Source organism: Coregonus lavaretus (genome assembly GCF_964263955.1).
Source record: "Coregonus lavaretus genome assembly, chromosome: 4".
Lineage (NCBI taxonomy): Eukaryota > Metazoa > Chordata > Actinopteri > Salmoniformes > Salmonidae > Coregonus > Coregonus lavaretus.
In genome coordinates this window covers 61,290,821-61,311,742 of record NC_139991.1, presented here as the reverse complement: position 1 = coordinate 61,311,742, position 20,922 = coordinate 61,290,821, and the positions used below count along the sequence as shown (strand labels likewise).

General features: G+C 46.1%; 1 protein-coding gene across 1 annotated transcript in view; it reads right to left on the bottom strand.

Moving 5' to 3' along the window:
* grk3 (G protein-coupled receptor kinase 3) overlaps positions 1-20,922 on the bottom strand; it is a 69,898-nt gene that overhangs the window by 25,617 nt on the left and 23,359 nt on the right. The window contains exons 3-4 of the mRNA XM_084158976.1: positions 677-750; positions 193-294 (exon numbers count right to left, since the gene is read on the bottom strand). Of these exons, the coding sequence (XP_084015102.1) occupies positions 193-294; positions 677-750 (176 nt within the window). The remainder of the gene's footprint in view (positions 1-192; positions 295-676; positions 751-20,922) is intronic.

Below are 20,922 nucleotides of genomic sequence, written 5' to 3'. Positions count from 1 at the left end.
AAATGGAGAAGAGTATGGGGGGTGGAGGAGAGAGAGAGGAGGGCCATGTAACAAATATAGCGGTGTGACAGTCATTCCCAGTGCAGTATGCCATGTAAAGTGTTTTAGATAAGATGGGGTGTTGCATTGTGTTTATTCATGTAAACTTCCTCCCTGAGAGAGGAGGAAAAGTGCGTCCCATGTTGACCTTACATGTGAGCAGGAGAGGAGTTCCTTCATGATGTATCCGTCATAGATCTGTCTGCTACGACACAACCTCTCCTCTTCAGAATCCAACTTCTCATAGTCCTTAATCTGATACACACACAGGGTTAACACAAACACACTTCCTTTGAAACCATGGAATTAGCCTAATCTCAAACGTCTCACATGCACTTTAATACAACTGACACACACTAGACTTCTGCTCTCTGACCAGTGACCACACAGAGAGCGAGAGGAGAGAGAGTGAGAGAGGAGGGAGAGCGAGAGAGGAGGGAGAGCGAGAGAGGAGGGAGAGCGAGAGAGGAGGGAGAGCGAGAGAGAGGAGGGAGAGCGAGAGAAGAGAGAGCGAGAGAGAGAGGAGAGAGCGAGCGGGATAGGAGGGAGAGCGAGAGAAGAGAGAGAGCGAGGAAGGAAGGAGAGAGAGAGGAGAGAGAGCGAGCGAGAGGCAGACAGACAGGTGTGTTTCTCTTACTTCTTCGTAGAACTTGAGCTGTGGTACGGCCTCATCTATTTCATTCAAACAAAAATCCTTAAACAGCAGAAACCCTGAAACAGAGAAATACACACTGTCAGGGTTGTTTCTTTGACATTATGACATCAGCTTTAGGTGTGTGTGTGTGTTTTGACCTAACTAAATGTAGGAAAGGTCATGTCATTGCCAACAAAGCTTCTGGGGTCTGCACATCCAGTTCAGTTGAACTGTGCACACATACACCTTTCATTTGAGTAGGCCTTTCTAGTGGATTAGCCATAGTAAGAGAACAATATCCTCATCTCATTGAGCAAATCCCCTATCAGACACACCATTACAATGTGCCTCAAATGGACCACAATGACAGGGGGTGAGCGTCATCTTACACCTCTACTGTCTGCATATTATCTACACATCACTGACACTAAAACGTTTACACACACTAGGACACAAAATCTACTGACACCCATCTGAACAGCTCGCAAAGAAAAGCCCTTGTGTTGCCACGGGAACCGCCTCGTTGCCTTCATGGGACGTGTGTGCATGTGTTGTTACAGCTGATACACCACATCATCATCATCATCACTAGAGATTTTTCACATCTCAGATGACAATCAGTGAAAATAAAATACTGTTCATGTCTGTTGTGGAGGTATATTTTAGCTTTTTATAGTAAATATATATGAACATATAACTCACACACGACATGTACAAACTCAGATAAACATAAAAAAAATTGGAGGTGTTTGTTGTGTGTAATGTGACTGTAACAATATGGTGTTTGTCAGTACTCTGTGTGTATGCTCCCGTGTGTCAGTCTGTCTCTCCCTGTGGCATTAGCCAATTAGCATTACTGCTGCTAAAATAGACAGCTAACGAGATGTCACAGGAACAACCTTTCAAAGAAAAACACACGCGACTGGGCACAACCCTCTGAGGTGAAAAACACACACGGCTGGGCACACCCCTCTGTGAGGTGAAAAACACGCGGCTGGGCACACCCCTCTGTGAGGTGAAAAACACACGACTGGGCACACCCCTCTGTGAGGTGAAAAACACACACGGCTGGGCACACCCCTCTGTGAGGTGAAAAACACACACGGCTGGGCACACCCCTCTGTGAGGTGAAAAACACACACGGCTGGGCACACCCCTCTGTGAGGTGAAAAACACACACGGCTGGGCACACCCCTCTGTGAGGTGAAAAACACACACGGCTGGGCACACCCCTCTGTGAGGTGAAAAACACACATGGCTGGGCACACCCCTCTGTGAGGTGAAAAACAACAACTAGCCTACAATCCTACTAGGCCTTTTCTCCTGACACCTCAATCACCTCCCTCTTCCCCTTTCCTCCAAATCCTTCCTTCTTTCGCCACCTCTCTCTCTACAGTGGCAGAACTGGTATGGGTTTACAGACGGTACATAAGTTGACCTAAAAAACACAGGGACCAGAACACTACAGATTAAAGAGTTAATGACGCACTATCAGACGCAATCTTATCAATTGATTAACTGATTGAGGCCTAGTCAATCAATCTTCAATCAAATGGTGTTTGTCACAAAGTGCTTAACAGTGAGCTGCTAGTCTTAATTCTCCACCAGGAAGCACAGGTGACAATGGCCAGGTGGAAATCCCTGCTTAGGTAGAAACCTTGAGAGGAACTAAGCTACTAGAGGTTAGGAGAGAGGAGGGGAGAGATGAGAGGAGGATGGAAGTAAGGAGAACGGTAGATGACAGAAGGAAGCAGGAAGCAGGGGAGAGATGAGAGGAGGATGGAAGTAAGGAGAACGGTAGATGACAGAAGGAAGCAGGAAGCAGGGGAGAGATGAGAGGAGGATGGAAGTAAGGAGAACGGTAGATGACAGAAGGAAGCAGGAAGCAGGGGAGAGATGAGAGGAGGATGAAGTAAGGAGAACGGTAGATGACAGAAGGAAGCAGGAAGCAGGGGAGAGATGAGAGGAGGATGGAAGTAAGGAGAATGGTAGATGACAGAAGGAAGCAGGAAGCAGGGGAGAGATGAGAGGAGGATGAAGTAAGGAGAATGGTAGATGACAGAAGGAAGCAGGAAGCAGGGGAGAGATGAGAGGAGGATGGAAGTAAGGAGAATGGTAGATGACGGAAGGAAGCAGGAAGCAGGGGAGAGATGAGAGGAGGATGAAGTAAGGAGAATGGTAGATGACGGAAGGGAGAAGGGAGCAGGGGAGAGACGAGCAGAGAAAGGAAAAGAGAGGATGTTAGGAGATTGTTAATTGGTATTCTCACTTCTCTTCTCTATGATTGCGTGACTATCATTCTACACACACACACACCAGTCAACTCTGAAGAAGAGGTTATTTAAAGCATGTGGCCATCTCACAGTAACACATACAAAAAAGCACCCTCTCACACAACACTTAACGCACACTATGACTGATTGTGCGGTTGTTAACTGAGCTGTTGTGAGCAGTGTCACTTCATCACCACTAAGAGGGGGAGAGAAAAAGAGGGAGAGAAAGATGCCCTGTTTACTACCTCAGAACGGTCAGAAGAGACGAGTGCTTAATGATTCAGTTAGGCCATTTGATTAGCTAGCTACACCTGTACTCTCAAGACACACCTGTACTCTCAAGACACACCTGTACTCTCAAGACACACCTGTACTCTCAAGACACACCTGTACTCTCAAGACACACCTGTACTCTCAAGACACAGATACACTCAGATCCTCAGGCACCCACACCCCCCAGTCACTTAAAGAATGTGTTGTGCAGATGCCATTTGATGCGGAGGTATAGCAGCAGTAGACAATGAGATGGTCCAGGCAGAGAGGTGACAGGGTTGATGTGCATCGTGATGTTGAGTAAATCATCATATTTCCCTCTGTAGTACAGGTGTACAGGGCCTTGACACAGAGATAAAACCCTCCCACCATTACAACACAATTATGTCTGCAATGGCATCTCTGTCTCACCTGCCCTGCAAGAGAGAGACAGAGAGAGCGAGTGACCGACTGTACAATGTAGGGATGCAAATTTCGGTCAATTTTGCTGCCAACAAACTGACCCTCATTAACCGGTCAACAAATGACGTGACCAGCAGAAAATACTATCAGAGTCGTCCAAAGGCGGGAAGACAGGCGACAAGCCATGGATTACCGGCAACATCCACACCGAGCTAAAGGCTAGAGCTGCTGCTTTCAAGGAGCGGGACACTAATCCGGACACTTATAAGAAATCCCGCAGGCAAAGCGTCAATACAGGACTAAGATTGAATCCTACTACACCGGCTCTGACACTCGTCGAATGTGGCAGGGCTTGCAAACTATTACGGACAACAAAGGGAAACCCAGCCGCAAGCTGCCCAGTGCCTTTTATGCTCGCTTCGAGGCAAGCAACACTGAAGCATGCATGAGAGCACCAGCTGTTCCGGATGACAATGTGATCACCCTCTCCTTGGCCGATGTGAGCAAGACCTTTAAACAGGTCAACATTCACTAGGTCGCGGGGCCAGATGGATTACCAGGACGTGTATTCAGAGCATGCGCGGACCAACTGGCAAGTGTCTTCACTGACATTTTCAACCTCTCCCTGACGGAGTCTGTGATACCTACATGTTTCAAGCAGACCACCATAGTCCCTTGTGCCCAAGAAAGTGAAGGTAACCTGCCTAAATGACTACCACCCAGTAGCACTCACGTCGGTAGCCATGAAGTGCTTTGAAATGTTGGTCATGGCTCACATCAACACCATCATCCCGGAAAACCAAGACCCACTCCAATTCGCATACAGCCCCAACAGATCCACAGATGATGCAATCTCAATCGCACTCCAGACTGCCCTTTTCCCACCAGCGTTCAACACCATAGTGCCCACAAAGCTTATCACTAAGCTAAGGACCCTGGGAATAAACACCTCCCTCTGCAACTGGATCCTGGACTTCCTAACGGGCCGCCCCCAGGTGGTAAGGGTAGACAACAACACATCTGCCACGCTAATCCTCAACACTGGGCCCCTCAAGGGTGCGTGCTTAGACCATGCCTGTACTCCATATTCACCCATGACTGCATGGCCAAGCACGACTCCAACACCATCATTAAGTTTGCTGACGACAACAGTTGTAAGCCTGATCACTGACAACGATGAGACAAGTTATAGGGAGGAGGTCAGAGACCTGGCAGTGTGGTGCCAGGACAACAACCTCTCCCTCAATGTGAGCAAGACAAAGGATCTGCTTGTGGACTACAGGAAAAGGAGGGCCGAACAGGCCCCCATTAACATCGATGGGGCTATAGTGGAGAGGGTCGAGAGTTAAGTTCCTTGGTGTCCACCTCACCAACAAACTATCATGGTCCAAACACACCAAGACAGTCGTGAAGAGGGCACGACAACACCTTTTCCCCCTCAGGAGATTTGGCATGGGTCCCCAGATCCTCAAAAAGGAGGCGCTACAGTACATCACTGGGGCCTTCCTGCCATCCAGGACCTATATACTTGGCGGTGTCAGAGGAAGGCCCAAAATATTGTCAAAAGACTCCAGTCACCCAAGTCATAGACTGTTCTCTTTGCTACCGCACGGCAAGCTGTACCGGAGCGCCAAGTCTAGGTCAAAACGGCTCCTTAACAGCTTCTACCCCCAAGCCATAAGACTGCTGAACAATTAATGGAATGGCCACCCGGACTATTTACATTGGCCCCCCCACTTTGTTTTTACACTGCTGCTACTCACTGTTTAATATCTATGCATAGTCACTTTACCCCTACCTACACTACCGTTCAAAGGTTTGGGGTCACTTACCTGCATTGTGAGTAGGGGGGGACCTCACCCTCTCACCGTCCCCCCCTACTCACAAGGCAGGCAATACGCTTGACCTCATCTTCACTAGATGCTGCTCCTCTACTAATCTCACTGCAACTCCCCTCCATGTCTCCGACCACTACTTTGTTTCCTTTTCTCTCTCGCTCTCCTCCCACACTACTCACTCTGCCCCTACACAGATGGTAATGCGCCGCCGCAACCTTCGCTCTCTCTCTCCCACTACTCTCTCCTCTTCCATCCTATCATCTCTTCCCTCTGCTCAATCCTTCTCCCTCCAATCTCCTGATTCTGCCTCCTCAACCCTCCTCTCCTCCCTTTCTGCATCCTTTGACTCTCTGTGTCCCCTATCCTCCCGGCCGGCTCGGTCCTCCCCTCCAGCTCCGTGGCTTGATGACTCACTGCGAGCTCACAGAACAGAGCTCCGGGCAGCGGAGCGGAAATGGAAGAAAACTAAACTCCCTGCCGACCTGGCATCTTTTCACTCCCTCCTCTCTACATTTTCTTCATCTGTTTCTGCTGCTAAGGCCACCTTCTACCACTCTAAATTCCAAGCATCTGCCTCTAACCCTAGGACGCTCTTTGCCACATTTTCCTCCCTCCTGAATCCCCCCCCCCCCCCCCCCTCCTCTCTCTCTGTGGATGACTTCGTCAACCACTTTGAAAAGAAGGTTGACGACATCCGATCCTCGTTTGTTAAGTCTAATGACACTGCTGGTCCTGCTCACACTGCCCTACCCTATGCTTTGACTTCTTTCTCCCCTCTCTCTCCAGATAAAATCCTGCGACTTGTGACTGCAGGCCGCCCAACAACCTGCCCGCTTGACCCCATCCCCTCCTCCCTTCTCCAGACCATCTCCGGTGACCTTCTCCCCTACCTCACCTCGCTGATCAACTCATCCTTGACCGCTGGCCATGTCCCTTCCGTATTCAAGAGAGCGAGAGTTACTCCCCTTCTCAAAAAACCAACACTCGACCCCACTGATGTCAACAACTACAGACCAGTATCCCTTCTTTCTTTTCTTTCCAAAACTATTGAGCGTGCCGTCTTTAGCCAACTCTCTTGCTATCTCTCTCAGAATGACCTTCTTGATCCAAACCAATCAGGTTTCAGGACTGGTCATTCAACTGAGACTGCTCTTCTCTGTGTCACGGAGACTCTCCGCACTGCTAAAGCTAACTCTCTCTCCTCTGCTCTTGTCCTTCTAGACCTGTCTGCTGCCTTTGATACTGTGAACCATCAGATCCTCCTCTCCACCCTCTCCGAGCTGGGCATCTCCGGCGCGGCTCACTCCTGGATTGCGTCCTACCTGACCGGTCGCTCCTACCAAGTGGCGTGGCGAGAAGCTGTCTCCGCACCACGTGCTCTCACCACTGGTGTCCCCCAAGGCTCAGTTCTAGGCCCTCTCCTTTTCTCCCTATACACCAAGTCACTTGGCTCTGTCATATCCTCACATGGTCTCTCCTATCATTGCTACGCTGACGATACACAACTAATCTTCTCCTTTCCCCCTTCTGATAACCAGGTGGCGAATCGCATCTCTGCATGTCTGGCAGACATATCAGTATGGATGACGGATCACCACCTCAAGCTGAACCCTGGCAAGACGGAGCTGCTCTTCCTCCCGGGGAAGGACTGCCCGTTCCATGATCTCGCCATCACGGTTGACAACTCCGCTGTGTCCTCCTCCCAGAGTGCGAAGAGCCTAGGCGTGACCCTGGACAACACCCTGTCGTTCTCCGCCAACATCAAGGCGGTGACCCGCTCCTGCAGGTTCATGCTCTACAACATTCGGAGAGTACGACCCTGCCTTACACAAGAAGCGGCACAGGTCCTGGTCCAGGCGCTTGTCATCTCCCGTCTGGACTACTGCAACTCGCTGTTGGCTGGCCTCCCTGCCTGTGCCATTAAACCCCTACAACTCATCCAGAATGCCGCAGCCCGTCTGGTGTTTAACCTTCCCAAGTTCTCTCACGTCACCCCCCTCCTCCGCACACTCCACTGGCTTCCAGTTGAAGCTCGCATCCGCTACAAGACCATGGTGCTTGCCTATGGAGCAGTGAGGGGAACTGCACCTCTGTACCTTCAGGCTATGATCAGTCCCTACACCCAAACGAGAGTATTGCGCTCATCCACCTCTGGCCTGCTGGCTCCCCTTCCTCTGCGGAAGCATAGTTCCCGCTCAGCCCAGTCAAAACTGTTCGCTGCTCTGGCACCCCAATGGTGGAACAAGCTCCCTCACGACGCCAGGACAGCGGAGTCACTCACCACCTTCCGGAGACATTTGAAACCCCACCTCTTTAAGGAATACCTGGGATAGGATAAAGGAATCCTTCTACCCCCCCCCCCAATTGTAAAGTGGTTATCCCACTGGCTATAGGGTGAACGCACCAATTTGTGAGTCGCTCTGGCTAAGAGCGTCTGCTAAATGACGTTAATGTGCCCTTGAGCAAGGCACTTAACCCTAATTGCTCCTGTAAGTCGCTCTGGATAAGAGCGTCTGCTAAATGACTAAAATGTAAATGTAAAATGTACTTAGAAATGTCCTTGTTTTCCATGAAAACATACATGAAATTAGCTTGAATAGGAAATCTAGCAAAATGCATAGGGAATGTAGTTATTGACAAGGTTAGAAATAATGATTTTTAATACAATTATTATTTATATCCTTCAAACTTTTCTTTCATCAAATAATCCTCCATTTGCAGCAATTACAGCCTTGCAGACCTTTGGCATTCTAGTTGTCAATTTGTTGAGGTAATCTGAAGAGATTTCACCCCATGCTTCCTGAAGCACCTCCCACAAGTTGGATTGGCTTGATGGGCACTTCTTACGTACCATACGGTCAAGCTGCTCCCACAACAGCTCAATAGGATTGAGATCCGGTGACTGTGCTGGCCACTCCATTATATACAATATACCAACTGACTGCTTCTTCCCTAAATAGTTATTGCATAGTTTGGAGCTGTGCTTTGGGTCATTGTCCTGTTGTAGGAGGAAATTGGCTCCAATCAAGCACCATCCACAGGGTATGGCATGGCGTTGCAAAATGGAGTGATAGCCTTACTTCTTCCAGATCCCATTTACCCTGTACAAATCTCCCACTTTTCCACCACCAAAGCACCCTCAGACCGTCACATTGCCTCCACCATGCTTGACAGATGGCACTCCTCCAGCATCTTTTCATTTGGTCTGCGTCTCACAAATGTTCTTCTTTGTGATCCGAACACCTCAAACTTTGTCTGTCCATAACACTTTTTTCCAATCTTCCTCTGTCCAGTGTCTGTGTTCTTTTGCCCATCTTAAATATTTTATTTTTATTGGCCACTCTGAGATATAGCTTTTTCTTTGCAACTCTGCCTAGAAGGTCAGCATCCCGGAGTCTCCTTTTCACTGTTGACGTTGAGACTGGTGTTTTGCGGGTACTATTTAATGAAGCTGCCAGTTGAGGACCTGTGAGGCGTCTGTTTCTCAAACTATACACTAATGTATTTGTCCTTTTGCTCAGTTGTGCACCGGGGCCTCCCACTCCTCTTTCTATTCTGGTTAGAGCCAGTTTGCGCTGTTCTGTGAAGAGAGTAGTACACAGCGTTGTACGAGATCTTCAGTTTCTTGGCAATTTCTCGCATGGAATAGCCTTCATTTCTCAGAACAAGAATAGACTGATGAGTTTCAGAAGAAAGTTATTTGTTTCTGGCCATTTTGATTCTGTAATCGAACCCACAATTGCTGATGCTCCAGATACTCAACTAGTCTCAAGAAGGCCAGTTTTATTGCTTCATTAAATCAGCACAACAGTTTTCAGCTGTGCTAAAATAATTGCAAAAGGGTTTTCTAATGATCAATTAGCCTTTTAAAATGATAAACTTGGATTAGCAAACACAACGTGCCATTGGAACACAGGACTGATGGTTGCTAATAATGGGCCTCTGTATGCCTATGTAGATATTCCATAAAAAAAATATGCCGTTTCCTTCTACAACATTAACAATGCCTACACTGTATTTCTGATCAATTTGATGTTATTTTAATGGACAAACCTTTATTTCGAAAACAAGGACATTTCTAAGTGACCCCAAACTTTTGAACAGTAGTGTACAAATTACCTCAACTAACCTGTACCCCCACACATTGACTTGGTACCGGTACCCCCTGTATATAGCCTCTTTATTGTTATTTTATTATGTTTTTTACTTTATTTTATTTAGTAAATATTTTATTAACTATTTCTTGAACTGCATTGTTGGTTAAGTTCTTGTAAGTAAGCATTTCACATTAAGGTCTACACCTGTTGTATTTGGTTCATATGACAAATAAAATTTGATTTGATTTGTAATGAAGCAGCTAATAAATCATTTTCAAACATTTGCCCAAATGCAATTAGCGGAAAACACAGTTCTGAACTGCGCACCAAATGCGAGCAGTTCCATATGTGACCGAGTTGAAAATCTCAGTTAGATTCCCCCTCTTTTAAAGTTTCTAACAGCAACAACTATGATGGGTTGCTAATATGACTAGGATTGTGCCTTTGTGTTCTGGACAACGAAAGAAAGTTGATATGAAAACCAATCGAACAGGAGAAAATGCTGGTTAATGGCATGAGGAAGTCTTTATAAAATAATTGCCTCCGCGTTTCTATGGATGGATTTTCGCAAGGCTACTTTGAAGCAGGTAAGACATGCCTCATTATTTGAAATAAAACGTTCAGGTTTCAAACAATTATACTGCCTCAAGCTCACATTGCAAAGTGGTGGGTGACGCACTGATAGTCAACGGTAGGCAGGCTATAGCCTATGCATCTGAATGTTGAATGGGAGGCGCGTTTACGAGTTGAGAAAAATAGCTCCTTTTAAATCGTGGCCACCAAAGTTAACACGCATTTGTATTTAGAATTGTTATTTGTTGCGCAATTTCTGGGATTACACAAAAGCAGTTTCACTCCAGTAACCTACAGGCTTTTTGAGGGGCTACTCTCGCGCTGTCTGACAGGTGGTAGGCTATTCCGCTCCTCAAACTAGGCTCTATGCTGTTCTCGTGTGATAAATAAAATGCATGACAACTAAAAAAATACAAATGCGCCAATTTAATTGCACAAAATTATGCAAATTAACCTATAGACCGATAAGCATGACCAGTGAAATGTATTTTCGTGGGCTAACTGATTAACAGTTAACATCCCTAGTACAAAGCCAATAATATACACTGAACAAAAATATAAAGGCAACATGTGAAGTGTTGGTCCCATGTTTCATGAGCTGAAATTTGTTTACATCCCTGTTAGTGAGCATTTCTCCTTTGCCAAGATAATCCATCCACCTGACAGGTGTGGCATACCAAGAAGCTGATTAACCACCTAGAGTCGATTGAGTTACATTACAAAAAGATCCCCATCAAAATCCACCAGTTTAAGCTAGAGATTTTGCATTGGATGCGTCTCAATCAACCGCATCCGCCAGTGTCGAGCTGCGGTGGAAGGTGGCGAGTGGTGTTTGTCAGACCATGAGACATCCCAAAAATCAGCCTTCTCACATAAACATTTGTAGCGTCCGAACGGAAAGGGAAGACTCTCACGAACACGATGATGTTCTCAGTTTTGCTCTATGACCCCCACAAGTGTCACGGGACCCGTCTGAAGGTAACCGGTACAGATTATAAAAACAAATGGAAGTATGAAGGTAGTTTTGTGCCTACCCAAAAACAAAAAAGGGGTTAAAGATGTGTAAAAAAAATAAAAATAATAGCTAAATATTTCCAGAGTTAAAAAAAATATATATCTCGTAGATTTAGGACAGACACTTCAAAACCTTGTTTCTTATGATTTATTTTTGGACTGTCCTTTTTGGCATAAATGAATGTGTTATTCAGTGCGTTTCTATTGGCTTTAGTAGTAAAGGCCAACATCAATATTTTTATATATATATATATATATATATATATATATATATATATATATATATATATATACACACACACACACACAGTGGGGGGAAAAAGCATTTAGTCAGCCACCAATTGTGCAAGTTCTCCCACTTAAAAAGATGAGGCCTGTAATTTTCATCATAGGTACACGTCAACTATGACAGACAAAATGAGAAGAAAAAAAAATCCAGAAAATCACATTGTAGGATTTTTTATGAATTTATTTGCAAATTATGGTAGAAAATAAGTATTTGGTCAATAACAAAAGTTTCTCAATACTTTGTTATATACCCTTTGTTGGCAATGACACAGGTCAAACGTTTTCTGTAAGTCTTCACAAGGTTTTCACACACTGTTGCTGGTATTTTGGCCCATTCGTCCATGCAGATCTCCTCTAGAGCAGTCATGTTTTGGGGCTGTCGCTGGGCAACAAGGACTTTCAACTCCCTCCAAAGATTTTCTATGGTGTTGAGATCTGGAGACTGGCTAGGCCACTCCTGGACCTTGAAATGCTTCTTACGAAGCCACTCCTTCGTTGCCCGGGCATTGTGTTTGGGATCATTGTCATGCTGAAAGACCCAGCCACGTTTCATCTTCAATGCCCTTGCTGATGGAAGGAGGTTTTCACTCAAAATCTCACGATACATGGCCCCATTCATTCTTTCCTTTACACGGATCAGTCGTCCTGGTCCCTTTGCAGAAAAACAGCCCCAAAGCATGATGTTTCCACCCCCATGCTTCACAGTAGGTATGGTGTTCTTTGGATGCAACTCAGCATTCTTTGTCCTCCAAACACGACGAGTTGAGTTTTTACCAAAAAGTTCTATTTTGGTTTCATCTGACCATATGACATTCTCCCAATCCTCTTCTGAATCATCCAAATGCACTCTAGCAAACTTCAGACGGGCCTGGACATGTACTGGCTTAAGCAGGGGGACACGTCTCGCACTGCAGGATTTGAGTCCCTGGCGGCGTAGTGTGTTACTGATGGTAGGCTTTGTTACTTTGGTCCCAGCTCTCTGCAGGTCATTCACTAGGTCCCCCCGTGTGGTTCTGGGATTTTTGCTCACCGTTCATGTGATCATTTTGACCCCACGGGGTGAGATCTTGCGTGGAGTCCCAGATCGAGGGAGATTATCAGTGGTCTTGTATGTCTTCCATTTCCTAATAATTGCTCCCACAGTTGATTTCTTCAAACCAAGCTGCTTACCTATTGCAGATTCAGTCTTCCCAGCCTGGTGCAGGTCTACAATTTTGTCCTTTGACAGCTCTTTGGTCTTGGCCATAGTGGAGTTTGGAGTGTGACTGTTTGAGGTTGTGGACAGGTGTCTTTTATACTGACAACAAGTTCAAACAGGTGCCATTAATACAGGTAACGAGTGGAGGACAGAGGAGCCTCTTAAAGAAGAAGTTACAGGTCTGTGAGAGCCAGAAATCTTGCTTGTTTGTAGGTGACCAAATACTTATTTTCCACCATAATTTGCAAATAAATTCATAAAGAATCCTACAATGTGATTTTCTGGATTTTTTTTCCTCACTTTATCTGTCATAGTTGACGTGTACCTATGATGAAAATTACAGGCCTCTCTCATCTTTTTAAGTGGGAGAACTTGCACAATTGGTGGCTGACTAAATACTTTTTTTCCCCCACTGTATATAAAAAGACACCTGTCCACAGAAGCAATCAATCAGATTCCAAACTCTCCACCATGGCCAAGACCAAAGAGCTCTCCAATGATGTCAGGGAGAAGATTGTAGACCTACAGAAGGCTGGAATGGGCTACAAAACCATCGCCAAGCAGCTTGGTGAGAAGGTGACAACAGTTGGTGCGATTATTCGCAAATGGAAGAAACACAAAAGAACTGTCAATCTCCCTCGGCCTGGGGCTCCATGCAAGATCTCACCACGTGGAGTTCCAATGATCATGAGAACGGTGAGGAATCAGCCCAGAACTACACGGGAGGATCTTGTCAATGATCTCAAGGCAGCTGGGACCATAGTCACCAAGAAAACAATTGGTAACACACTACGCCGTGAAGGACTGAAATCCTGCAGTGCCCGCAAGGTCCCCCTGCTCAAGAAAGCATATATATATGCCAGTCTGAAGTTTGCCAATGAACCTTTGAATGATTCAGAGGAGAACTGGATGAAAGTGTTGTGGTCATCAACTCAACTCGCCGTGTTTGGAGGAGGAGGAATGCTGCCTATGACCCCAAGAACACCATCCCCACCGTCAAACATGGAGGTGGAAACATTATGCTTTGGGGGTGTTTTTCTGCTAAGGGTACAGGACAACTTCTTCGCATCAAAGGTACGATGGACGGGGCCATGTACCTTCAAATCTTGGATGAGAACCTCCTTCCCTCAGCCAGGGCATTGAAAATGGGTCGTGGATGGGTATTCCAGCATGACAATGACCCAAAACACACGGCCAAAGCAACAAAGGAGTGGCTCAAGAAGAAGCACATTAAGGTCCTGGAGTGGCCTAGCCAGTCTCCAGAGCATAATCCCATAGAAAATCTGTGGAGGGAGCTGAAGGTTCGAGTTGCCAAACGTCAGCCTAGAAACCTTAATGACTTGGAGAAGATCTGCAAAGAGGAGTGGAACAAAATCCCTCCTGAGATGTGTGCAAATCTGGTGCCCAACTACAAGAAACGTCTGACCTCTGTGATTGCCAACAAGGGTTTTGCCACCAAGTACTAAGTCATGTTTTGCAGAGGGGTCAAATACTTATTTCCCTCATTAAAATGCAAATCAATTTATAACATTTTTGACGTGTGTTTTTCTGATTTTTTTGTTGTTATTCTGTCTCTCACTGTTCAAATAAACATACCATTAAAATTATAGACTGATAATTTCTTTGTCAGTGGGCAAACATACAAAATCAGCAGGGGATCAAATACTATTTTCCCCTCACTGTACATATCTGTATTCCCAGTCATGTGAAATCCATAGATCAGGGCCTAATTCATTAATTTCAATTGATTCATTTTCTTATACAAACTGTAACTCAGTAAAATCTTTGAAATTGTTGCATGTTGCGTTTATATTTTTGTTCAGTGTAACATTTGAAATGTCTATATTCTTTTAAAAACTTTTGTGAGTGTAATGGTCTGTTAATATCTAATTGTTCATTGACCCTTGTTTATTTACCGAGTAGTATCGCGATATCACAGGGATAAAAATTCAGTGGCCTAGCATCCTGCCCTTCAATTGATTGGACATGATTTGGAAAGGCACACAGTTGACAGTGCATGTCAGAGCAAAAACCAAGCCATGAGGACGAAGGAACTGTCCGTAGAACTCAGAGATAGGATTGTGTCATGGCACAGATCTGGGGAAGGGTACCCAAAACAATTCTGCAGCATTGAAAATCCCCAAGAACACATTGGCTTCCATCACTCTTAAATGGAAGAAGTTAGGAACCACCAAGACTTCCTAGTGCTGGCCGCCTGGCCAAACTGAGCAATCGGGGGAGAAGGGCCTTGGTCAGGAAGGTGACCAAGAACCCAATGGTCACTCTGACAGAGCTCCAGAGTTCCTCTGTGGAGATTGGAGAACCTTCCAGAAGGACAACCATCTCTGCAGCACTCCACCAATCAGGCCTTTATGGTAGAGTGGCCAGACGGAAGCCACTCCTCAGTAAAAGGCACATGACAGCCCGCATGAAGCTTGCCAAAAAGCACCTAAAGACTCTCACACCATGAGAAACAAGTTTATCTGGTCTGATGAAACTAAGATTTAACTCTTTGGCCTGAATGCCAAGCGTCATGTCTGGAGGAAACCTGGCACCATGCCTACGGTGAAACATGGTGGTGGTAGCATCATGCTGTGGGGATGTTTTTCAGCGGCAGGGACTGGGAGACTAGTCAGGACAGAGGGAAAGATGAACGGAGCAAAGTGCAGAGAGATCCTTGATGAAAACCTGCTCCAGAGCGCTCAAGACCTCAGACTGGGGCGAAGGTTCACCTTCCAACAGGACAAGAACCCTAAGCACACAGCCAAGACAACGCAGGAGTGGCTTCGGGACAAGTCTCTGAGTGGCCCAGTCAGGGCCCGGACTTGAACCCGATCTATCATCTCTGGAGAGACGTGAAAATAGCTGTGCAGCGACGCTCCCTATCCATCCTTACAGAGCTTGAGAGGATCTGCAGAGAAGAATGGGAGAAACTCCCCAAATACAGGTGTGCCAAGCTTGTAGCATCATACCCAAGAATACTCGAGGCTCTAATTGCTGCCAAAGGTGCTTCAACAAAGTACTGAGTAAAGGGTCTGAATACTTATGTAAATGTGATATGTTTATTTTATTTTATAAATGTGCAAAAATGTTTTTAAAAAACTGCTTTTGCTTTGTCATTATGGGGTACTGTGTGTAGATTGATGAGAAAAAAATTAAAATATTTAATCCATTTTAGAATAAGGCTGTAACGTAACAAAATGTGGAAAAAGTCAAGGGGTCTGAATACTTTCCTGAACGCACTGTATCTTTAAAACACATCTCATGAGCAGGGAAGCAGACCTTTTTCCTTTCTTCCTGTGCCAATCAAATTTGCCTAGACATCCTGTCAAGTTAGCAGGTTGTTAGCTAAGTAACATGACTGAACAATGTTTGTCAAATCAATAATTAGCGACCCGCGATTAGTATAAAACGGCCCGCGACATGGTTTGTGAAATTAAATTAAATGCACGCAAAATCGCATAGGAAGAAAAAAGGTAGCGCCGGTAATATGGGTCATATTTCTTTTACCGTTTGAGCTAGAGACACACCCTTTTCTTTGCTGTAAAGCTGCAAGCATGCCTGTCAAGAAGCTGTGCTCTATTTGTCCTCTCTGGCACTCAACGAGACAGACAAATTGCAGTCTACTCAGACTGGCCTGTGCTCTTGGTTATACCAGGGATGAAATGATACAATGTATCAACTTTGCTAGCTCTCTGCACTGCTCCAATACATCAAATGTACACATGTAACAGAAGACTAATTAGGGACTGCATCCCCGCTTGCCATCATGGCTAAATTATATTTTAAAAAATAGAGTGGCCAGAGGGAATCAGGTGAGTGATGGCTGCTAGGGGATGGGCTGCCGGCCGGCTGATTACAACTGCCATGCGTGATATGCGCATGAAAGTGAAGTGGACATTATTGGCCCGGTGCATACAAGAGACTAGTTGCAGTTGCTTAAAAAATTCAGCTGAATTTATAAACAAAACAGACTTTATTAACATTTTATAACAGGCGCCAGCGGGTTCTTTAGTTCGGTAGGTCCAGAAAAATGTGTTAGTATCATATTAAACGATACTACAGCATTCTAAGATGTTGGAATCATCAGTATCATGAGGTGTTGATACCGTGATATTACTGTGGAACCGGTATACATTTTGTTTATTGTCTATTTCACTTGCTTTGGCAATGTAAACATACGTTTCCCATGCCAATAAAGCCCTTTGAATTGAGAGAACAAACTATTTCCTGTTCCCCCTTCCCTCTCCTCTTTATCTTTTCTCCAGACCCTAAGCATCATTTCCTCATAAGCCCAAGCCCCTCCCCTCCCTTTCCTCCTCTGTTCCTGTCAGTGGCACACAGACACACCAGGGAACAAGGATTCTGCCTTCCTGCGACCTCTGCACACACACAAACGATTGTACACATGCATATATATTTGTAAACGCGCACAAACTCACACACAGAGTTAGTGTGTAGAGAGGATCCTTGTTTGCAGAGAGGGCATTTGTGCATGCAAAGCGCACAATGTTTGGTGGGTGTTCTTCAGTGGAATAAGGATCGAAGAGCGAGCGAGAGATTTTACATCACTGGAGTCAGGGATTAACCTTAATCACAGGACACTTCAGCACTCACCAGCTAAATCAACAAATGGCCTCTCACAAAACACACACACACCAAACGCCCACATACACACACTCCTAGGATGAGACATAGGCTTCTCTGCGCATTGTGTCATTACTGGAATCACCTTAACTGGTTAAATATAACCTGCTGATTAAGTCTCCCTAACTCACAGCTCAACACTGTCCACACACACACACACACGTCTCCTCTCCTCCATCCATCTCCACTCTTTCACTCCAGTCCTTTTAGCCTAAGCTGTTTCTTCTGGACCAGGCCCATGATGTAGGAAGCTTCAAACATCTCTCTCTCTCTCTCTCTCTCTCCCAGTCTCTCTTGCTCAATGTCTGTCCTTCAATATCCATGTAGACAACCCGCCTGCTCTCTCCCGCTCTCTGTTCTGTCCTTTCATCTCGTCACTATTCAGGAAGTGTGTGTCCATGCTAAAACCTCCCACACACGGACACATACACTGACACACACGTACTAAACCAGGAAAAAAAACGTATATGAGCAGGGTTTTTTCAGCATAGAAAAGTATTGGGCGGGCCGCCTAAGTGTTTTTCAGGCCGCCCATGTCCAACTAGTAAAACCATGTAAAAAATTATAATATTATAAACACTTTTCAGGATGGAACAAGATATAAAGTACGTAGAAAAGATAAATGGACCTATATATTTTTTATTAAGATCATCTGAGAACTAACAATCGCCAAAATAAAAGCTAGACGGTAAGGGAGAATCTAAAATTAAAACAATTATACATTCAGGTGTATTTTGTCATAGCATGGGGCCCCAATTGGTTTTGTTATATTGTTTGAGTCACTCAGATAGCATAACCCACAGCAAAATGTGTAGAAAATTAGCTTAGAACTGCTCAATTTTGTACATTGTCATTTTGTCATCGCGGCCAACAAGAGGGACTCGATGAAGGGTTAGCAGCACTTTGGTACCATAGATATTTCAACACGACCAATATCCCTGCCAACACGAGCTACTTCAGACTACACATAAAACACAGGCACGTCAGTTTATTTAAGATTATCATTACTCCGGATCACACATTCGTTTCCTCCCTTCCTCTCTCTCTCCACACTTTCTCTTCCCCTCACACACACTCAGATAGCCAAACTGTCTCCCTCCTGCAATTTCATTATAAGCCTGTGAAGCAATACATCAAAAAAGTGCACTCACACAAAACACACAGACCACACCCCCCCGCATCTAAAAGCTCAAACACACACACCGACTCCTCCACAGTAAAGGTCAGTCCATGTATTATGCATCACACACACTGGCTAGTCTGCTACCACACAGTGGTCATCAATCAGGAACACCTGACAGTGTAAAAAACACTGATGTCTCCTCCTACCTCTCCCATCATCCTTCTCCCTCTCCCCTCCTCTTTCTCCCTCCCCCCTCCTCTTTCTCCCTCCCCCCTCCTCTTTCTCCCTCCCCCCTCCTCTTTCTCCCTCCCCCCTCCTCTTTCTCCCTCTCCCCTCCTCTTTCTCCCTCTCCCCTCCTCTTTCTCCCTCTCCCCTCCTCTTTCTCCCTCTCCCCTCCTCTTTCTCCCTCTCCCCTCCTCCCTCTCTCTCCATTTCCTGAGGTAGAGAGGCAGGGCTGGCGAGGGCTTTCAGACATGTCTAGCACAAGGTCATGAGATTAGCTCTATGTGAAAACACACTCTGCCAAAATCCTCACACCGCACCAATCACTCACTCTCTCTTTCTCAGAGACACAATCAAATACACACACATAAAAACGACATACAAATTAGGCCTACAGTAACAGCAGGCTACACACACACAGGCTCCAAGTCTGTCTGGGAAACACATTTCATGACCAGTCCAGAGTTTATAAACACACATGGGCCTGATGCCAAGAGCTGGACAGACAGACAGACAGACAGACAGAGAGTGAGGAAAGAGGGGAGGAATGGGGGTATAAGGAGAGAAGTGGGAAGAGAAAGAGCTGGATGAGGGAAGAGAGGCTGGATATTGTCATTTAGGGAAACAGTGGTTTGGAGGGAGAGCAGCAGTGAGACAGAGCCAACACTGCTCTGTCAAACTCACATACACTGGTTCCAGTGCCCCCTCTCTCTGTTGGTCCAAAACAGTGTTGTGTGTGTTTGATCGACCGGCCAATTAATCCACCCAGTCCCTCAGCAATTAGACCTGTCTGCTGGAGCACAGAGACACCAGTCAATGAGCCACTACCCTGACACACATGCTCACGCACACAACTGCCAACACTTTGATACACACACACACACCACTGTGCTGCCCCCTGCCATCCACACACATCAGCATACGCATGAGCAGACACAATAACAAGACAAACAGTGATCATCATCATCATACCAGCAAGCAGCGGCAGAGAGAGAGAGAGAGGGGGGGGGGGGGGGGGGGGGTTCTTCGCACCTGAAGAGAGAAGGGGGCAAGGAGACATGGTGAGGAAGGAGAGAAGACAGGATAGGAGACATGGTGAGGAAGGGGAGAAGACAGGATAGGAGACATGGTGAGGAAGGAGAGAAGACAGGATAGGAGACATGGTGAGGAAGGAGAGAAGACAGGATAGGAGACATGGTGAGGAAGGAGAGAAGACAGGATAGGAGACATGGTGAGGAAGGGGAGAAGACAGGATAGGAGACATGGTGAGGAAGGAGAGAAGACAGGATAGGAGACATGGTGAGGAAGGAGAGAAGACAGGATAGGAGACATGGTGAGGAAGGGGAGAAGACAGGATAGGAGACATGGTGAGGAAGGGGAGAAGACAGGATAGGAGACATGGTGAGGAAGGGGAGAAGACAGGATAGGAGACATGGTGAGGAAGGGGAGAAGACAGGATAGGAGACATGGTGAGGAAGGGGAGAAGACAGGATAGGAGACATGGTGAGGAAGGAGAGAAGACAGGATAGGAGACATGGTGAGGAAGGAGAGAAGACAGGATAGGAGACATGGTGAGGAAGGGGAGAAGACAGGATAGGAGACATGGTGAGGAAGGAGAGAAGACAGGATAGGAGACATGGTGAGGAAGGGGAGAAGACAGGATAGGAGACATGGTGAGGAGGGAGAGAAGACAGGATAGGAGACATGGTGAGGAAGGAGAGAAGAAAGGATAGGAGACATGGTGAGGAATTGAAGACAAGTGTAGGGGAGACATGAGGAGAGAAAATGTATGGAGATCTGGATAGGAAAGTGTGAGACATGGGTAGGAGATATGGTGAGGAGGAGAGGCACGAAGAGGCCACTGTAGACTATTAAGACTGCCCCACCCCACAAGCCATGCCCGATGGCCTCGGGCAGCCCCAGTGCATTCTGGGTCGTGGACCCATCTAGCATCTGGCCTTTATCGCTCTTGTTTAATGTCCCCTTCACCATTTCCTCTCCTCCTCCGTTCTCATCATATTTTTTATTTCTCCTTTAATCCATTTCATTTTTCCCTGTCGCCGAGAGTTCTGCTGAGTTCCCATGGCAACCAGCAGTTGCTAAGCAACGTAAAACTCTCCATCATCAATTCCAGAACTCTGACAGATGGAAAGAGAGAGAGACAGAGAGAGAGAACGACAGGGCAAGAGTAAAAGACAGAGGGAAAGAAACTATTCAGACAAAGAGAGAGGAGAGGGAGTGAAAGAGAAAGCTCTGGGGGTCTCTGGAACATAAATAAGGAGCTAGCCTTCCACCCAGAGA